Here is a 6,892-nt window from a genome sequence, read left to right as displayed (position 1 = left end):
TAATAAATAAAGATTACTTGATTTCTGAAAACAAATTGTAGCACCGGGGCAGCGGCCAGCTGGACTTACTCTCATAGCAACTCATAGAAGACTTTGCAAACAACAACAACCACAACAAATATCAGACAGTTTTGTGTACGCTATAACCGAAATTGCGTCATGAAGTCACTCTGACTTTTGATCTTCATATTACGTCACTCCAAGTAATTTTTTTGATGACATCAGTGCGAGCATTGATTTTCGCCTCGTTTAGAAAACAAATTCCGGCCCCCCGACTGTAGTCTACATGTCGAAAACTGGCAAAAATGGCGTAAACGTCTATCCGTTCTGTCTTGTAGTCCTCTACTACAACATATAACTACTTGTGGTCACAATATAGGAATCAGGTCAAATCTATGAGTAACTCTAAATCTGTACAGTTACAGTATCTGAACATACGGCCGCGTCAGTTGTGTAGCCTTTAAGGTGCTTTTAGCACTCACCGGTATTTCTGAAAAAATCGAGTGAAGTTGTCAGCATTCTTATAATGATGCAATGCTCAATGGAGACAGATGGCTGAAATGTTGATGCCAAACACGTCTAAATGGTTTTCTTTTATACGCTTGCTGGATTTTTTTTAATATGCCCTTTAAATAGTGGCCTGAGTGACAGGCCAAACACGAGGAATCTTGAACAAACTGACTGGTAATACTGTGGAATGTTTGTTCACGCGCTTGAACTGACAGTTTCCAACATCTATCCAGCTGCCAGTCACGTTCCTTGCGTATCTCAGTACCTGGATGTCTAATCGTCATAGACGTGTCTTGATGTTTTGCTAGAGTTCATCTACGAACCATTATAAGGGCAACTTTAAATACATTACTGAATCCCAAAGGAAACACGGCTGTTGTCGTAGCGTGTCTTTTTTTATTATTACAAAAGAAAAACAAGTAAACATTGCCTCCCGTAGCCACATTAACAAGTCAATATCCAAATATTATTATATATGAGGGTTTGCGGTGTTGACATTATTAAATTATTATAAGACATAACTTTTTTTGTTTGTAAAAGGAAAATTTTGTCCTTAAGAAGGGACTGACTAAATATCCAGTAGCCCGGCCCTTGCCGTGATCAGATTATGGTCCGATCTAAACTTATCTGCGATAGAACATTTAGTAACTCTGTTTAATAACGAAATCTACGGTTTATCTACCTCGATGTCTAAAATAATTCACCGCCCAGTTTCATCAGTCTTAACCTGATGAACCTGAGCGCTGGCCTTGACCTTAATTAAAATAGCTACACCTCTTTGATGAGAAGTACCATGCGAGAAGTATACCTGACCACCCCATTCGTTCTGCCTTATATTTTCATCTCTAACAGTAGTATGTGTTCCCTGCAAACAATATATATGATACGGTTTATCTTTTAACCAAGTAAACAGTCCCCTTTTCTTGTAAGTATCCCTCAGCCCATTAGAATTATAACTAGAAATATGACACTCTACCTTAGACATGACTTCTGAGAAAAAAGGTCTCGGATGGGAAAGCCAGCAGAGGGCATCGGGGCATTGTACATTGAGTTTGATGTTGATGATCTACAAAGAAAATAAACCTTGGGAACAATTTGCCATAACACTGAGTTCAAATCAAAATAATTCAAATAATCAAAATGAATATCAAAGCAAATAAGTGGTATAAAGCAAAAAGCACTTCAAAATAAAGTTAGACATGTACTCAAATAGGTATTACATACAAAGTACGTATTGATCAAACAACATGTCTGGAATCTTGAAATTATAGCCATAAATCTGAATATTACTGAAACCGAAATCAGGTACCAAATCATATAAACCAAATCTATAACAAACTCTATGATTTCATCATTCGTACATAGAATACAAGTGAAAACAAAATAATATTCATCATCATAAATCAATATTTCATTGCAGAAACAAAAGAATGAGCTCAGAATATGGCAAGACTCATAATCTATCACATTGTTTGTGGCTATGTACACTATTATTATAGTAGGGAGGGCTTTGTAACAAAAATAATAAGACAACAACAAAGGAAACAAAAAGGTCACTTTGGGCTGTTCCATTACAACATAATTTGGCGCCTCGAAGGAATATAGGTTCTTGTAAGTTTGAGGCTCTTACTCCGGATTGTTAACATACACCAAGGATGTTATAAAATAACATCCTTAATTCTTTCACCACAGAAAATATTTAGCTTGTGCTGGTACCACCTGGATACAAATTAACATAATAAAAAGGAAACCCAAGAATTGCCATACCAGTGTTATGAAATAATCAGGTTGAGCACCGGTGGTAACAAAAGCACTTGATTCAGTGAAATCAAAATACAACATTAACTAATGAACAAAGCAATCATTACCTCCGGGTAGGGATGTATATCCCGAGCGCGGAGGTTTTGTAAGGGAAGACGAAAATTGCGTTCGCAGCCGTTTCTCGCGTTTGGGTGGACGGATATGTCTGGGACTTGGTATACGTTTTGCTGTTGGGCTGTAGATGGTGCACGTTGTTTTGGTTTTTTAGTATGTGTGTTTTATTGCGTGAAAATGATGCGTTTTGAGAGCGTATGGACACCCCTTGTGTGTGAAAATGGTTTTGTCTTTTGATTTTCGGCGTGTATTAAGTGTCGCAGGCGTCGTCCACATCTGGTGAGAGGGGTGTCAGGTATCGAGGAAAGAAATCTATCGCAGTTGTGTCTCGCGTTGGGGTAGACGGGACCCATGGAAATCCAGCTCGGTACGCGGACTTCCGGGTACTGCGGGTTATTTTTATCTGGCTCGAACATCAAAAAGGGCGCATAGAAATTGTCCCGAAAATTCTTTTAGAGTCTAATCACCCTTTTTTTTGATAGGATGTTGCTTAGTAGTCGTAGAAAAAACGTAGAAAGCAGCGAAAATGTGCCTCTTCGCTGATAAAGAAATTCTGTCACTCTGCCGGCGCGATATCGCTTATCCAATCGAAACGCAGGTCATGTGAGGTGAACCAATGAAAGTGTAGATCGCGCGCTGCTATTTACATATCAAAATGGTTTTGTACAGCGATGTGGAGAACACGTTTTTGCGAAGTTTTTATCCCGGAATTTTCATAGTTTTGACTGATTTTTTTGGCACGCCGTGATTACGCTACAAATGACACACTAGAGGAGACAACAGATGAGTGATCATTTTACAATCCACAAGAACTTTTGATGAATGAAACAGGAATGAAACCTTGCTGATTGCGATTTGTTTTCGAAAATATTATTTTGTCTCGTGTTTGTAACGTTCGCTCAAAATGAGGTTCTAAGTTTTAACCGTAACATGAAAGATATGAACACGCTTCTGTGCATGTTTTGATGTGTTTTTTTTTACGCGATTTGAACTAGTGTGGGATAAGTGGGGAGGGATGGCAGCCGCGGGGGGAAGTGTAGCGGCTTGATAAATTTTCGAGAGCAAGTTCCGCGCAATGGAGTTGATTTCTCACGCGGCCGTTTGTGTAGGTGTTTGTTTACATTATCGCTGGTCGCTGAGGGTCGGCCAGCCAGATTCGCCACGGGATGCCCCCTGTCCTTTCTATTTTTGGGCTCCAGTCGGATAGGGGGGATTAGTGATTTCACAGATCATTTAGCCAATTACAAACATTTCGAAACTTTTCGAAAAAATGGTATTCGCGTGAACACACACACACCCAGATACCATTCACTAATTTAAAGAACAGTCCCAACATGCACCCAACATTCTGCAACATACATTACAATACCCGGAGGTACAAAATCTGTGATTTTCCTTGTTTAACATGGGATAACCTCAACAAAAGAGGAATCAAATCAACTTCAAAACCTCCGTGAGCTACTCCGTGTACCTAAGACGCACTTTGGAATAAAATGGGGGTGATACAGAGCTACCTGTAAAATCGCATGTATCTCAGGTTTGGCTCGGGCAATCAACTTCAAATTTGGAAGTAACTTAGATGAAATACCACTGATTGCAAATAAAAACTGCCTCAGAAAATCTAGAGGAGGGAGGGGACCACGCTCAACTCCGCTGACAGACTGGACATTTTTGCGTCTAGCGCGTCAATTTTTGTAGAAAGTTTCCCATTCATGGTTCGCAGTTGATAGCTTCCTGTTCTTCATTCGTTTGAGTGAAGATCAGCTGCGCCAGCTTCTGTAAGTCTGGGGGTAGCGATGTCAGCGTAGCTTCACCAGACGCCATTTTAGCTGTCTTGGGAGGGGGGGGGGCAATTTCGCGATTTTGGACTGTTTTCCTCAGAACTGCTGTCCCTGGAGCCTCTGTGTCGCTTTCCCATAAGTCGGTTAAATGTAGAAAATTGTCACTTAAAGTTCGCTGGATGGCAGTACAAACAGTACAAACAGACGTGGCAAAGTATTGAAAATTTAGGAGCGTCCTCTTACACGTCCTCTCACATGGCGGCCATCTTGAGACACCGTGTAGCGTGTCTTAATCCACTTTTTATTGGGGTCCGCGTCACATTGCGCGCAAATCGATCGGCCGACTAGTCGGCGACCTCTAAACGACATTTACGGCCGTAGTACGCCCAAGATGGTCCGGTTGCTAGCCTTTTGTCCGCGTTGCTATGGCTGAGTGCGCCTCTCTGTCACCGCGGGGTGCCTCCCGCTCGCCTGTACCAAGGCACTATACACAAGTAAACACTGCAAATATCCCTCAAAATAACGCATGGTCGGAACATCATGTAGAGAAACAACAGTAAGAATTGAAAAGAACACAGGTTGACTTTGTACATAAGAAGACGTAAAAACGTAACAGCAAATTACAGCGTTCAAAAAGTCCTCCTTACGCTAGTGTTTAGTTCCAGCAACTTTTAGCAATTGAACTTTGAACCTTGTGACCTTTCTAATTAGGATGTTTTTTCCAATTTACGCACTAAACATTAGTTGAAGTCCTGATCTATAATCTTACCAATTTTTTTTTAATTCTATGGTATTAAACTCGATGTCTGCGAAAGCTAAGATCATTTACGTAAATTTCGGGGTAGATTTCGGCCTAGATTGGGGTATAATTCCCGTGAGCCTCCATAGAACAACAAGAACGCGTCATTAAGATGGCGGCGGCACTGTGCCCTTTCGATTTTTGGTGTTTTCGTCAAAAAATCCTTATTAGATCAAAAGTTATGGGCCAAAATATTACATGTACCCTTTACTCAGAGCTTTCACGTAGTATTTATAAAAGCCCTGGTGAAAACAAGCCGTGAAATTTCAAAGCGTAGCTGTAACGCGACGCCATTGTCTCTGCATTCTTTTTTTTCTGTGGTACGTTTATGCAGGGCATTTGTACAAAACTACTTTTTGTATAATAAATTTTTATTTCTGGACAAACACCATTGTATTGTTTGTTACTGTATGAATTACTTGTACGTTGTGTTCATTTTGTAGTCAAGAACTTGTGAAGCGTGGTTTGCGATCGTAACGTAGCGAGCTTGTATAGTCCCGCAAGATTCGGGGAAAGAGGGAGGGGTGAAAACGATCAAATACGTGCGGTTATGAAGTCTTAGCGATGGAAAAGTGACTGCTCAAGTCCTAAAATTAACTTACACTTAACAAATCAGCAACTTCAGTTACCATGAAGGTAAAATTGAAGACACAGATGAAAACCGGGGCATTGTTAAAACGTGCGAAGTGAAGAAAAATTGAGGCGGGGATGAGGTACGCATATCAAAAGACAAGCTTGCGAGATGCGATCAAAACATGTCTTGTCCACGCCTGTAAACCTGCGAACCAATCAGCTACTGTTTTCAATGGTGAAATGAATGATTGACAGTGAATATTTATGAGAAGCGTGTTAGGAAAAATGGAGAAAAAAAAGAAAAACTACGATCCGTCAACCAGTTCTTAAGTAATCCTTCTTCGAGAATTCTTCAACAAACGCTCCTGCAGTTCCAGGGCCAAAACTCATGTTACTTCTTCCCTATCCCAAGAGCTACCTACCAGCCAAAATTCGTGACCCCAGCATGTCCAGGTCACGAGATATCAAAACCGGAAGTTCTGCTGCATTACCAACAAAAGCCGCCAGGGGGCATTTCTAGGTCTCATCAAGACCTACCCACCTACAAAGTTTCACGACAATGCATATAGCTTCTTGAGTTATACTTATGCTTTACACAGACAGACAGACGGACAAACGCGACTGAAAACATTCTCTTCTTGGTGAAGGTAGTTATATAATTTCCCAACAATGGAAAGTTCAGTTTCTAATTCTAGAGATTTCATCTATTTCTTTCAACTGTTATTTCAGGTCCATGCAGCGACTACATTGTACTGAATGAGGCATCGAGGAACGTCCAAAACAAAGCTAAGGCGGACGGTTGTGACAGTGGGTTTGCCGGAGAGTGGTACCGTTTCATGGAGCCTGCTGGAACTGTCATGCCCACAGAAGCGCCCCCGGAATCGCACAGATGCGGAACCCATGCCCCGATGTGGATGAACGGACAACACCCCACCCGTGCTGACGGCGCAGTGTCCCGCAAGGCGTGTGCCTACTGGGACGGTAACACCTGTACTTGGTCAACCACTATCCATGTGCTGGCCTGCCCCCACGGTTACTTCGTGTATAAACTACCCAAGTCTCCTGCGTGTTCTCTGGTCTACTGTGGGTCGTCGGTACTAAGTGAGTAATCCATAGCTTCAGTCCTGTCATGAAACTTGGAATATAGGTTTTAAATGTAGGTAGATCTTGATGAGACCTCAAAAAGATTTGATTTTGGGTTCCCTATGGGCCCGCTATGGTACTGCAGCGGATGTTCCTGTTTAGATATCTCGTGATCTGCACGCATTGAGAACTAGTGATAACTAGAGTTCCACGATCTCATACCTTCGCCAAATGATGTTAACCCTTCCGGTTGACGTATTATACAGTTTAA

At 41.4% G+C, this 6,892-nt stretch overlaps 1 protein-coding gene across 1 annotated transcript; it reads left to right on the top strand.

Moving 5' to 3' along the window:
• The first annotated feature begins 2,736 nt into the window (after nt 1-2,736).
• LOC109479302 (oncoprotein-induced transcript 3 protein-like) lies at nt 2,737-6,647 on the top strand. The gene is made up of 2 exons (XM_019781258.1): nt 2,737-2,752; nt 6,268-6,647. Exons 1-2 carry the CDS (start codon nt 2,737-2,739, stop codon nt 6,645-6,647), a joined length of 396 nt encoding a protein of 131 aa, XP_019636817.1.
• The last annotated feature ends 245 nt before the right edge of the window (nt 6,648-6,892 follow it).

This window comes from Branchiostoma belcheri, unplaced genomic scaffold, assembly GCF_001625305.1.
Source record: "Branchiostoma belcheri isolate BF01 breed outbred unplaced genomic scaffold, Haploidv18h27 scaffold479, whole genome shotgun sequence".
NCBI classification, from domain to species: Eukaryota; Metazoa; Chordata; class Leptocardii; order Amphioxiformes; family Branchiostomatidae; genus Branchiostoma; species Branchiostoma belcheri.
The sequence above is the reverse complement of the archived record's forward strand: the minus strand, read 5'-3'. Positions and strand labels throughout refer to the sequence as shown.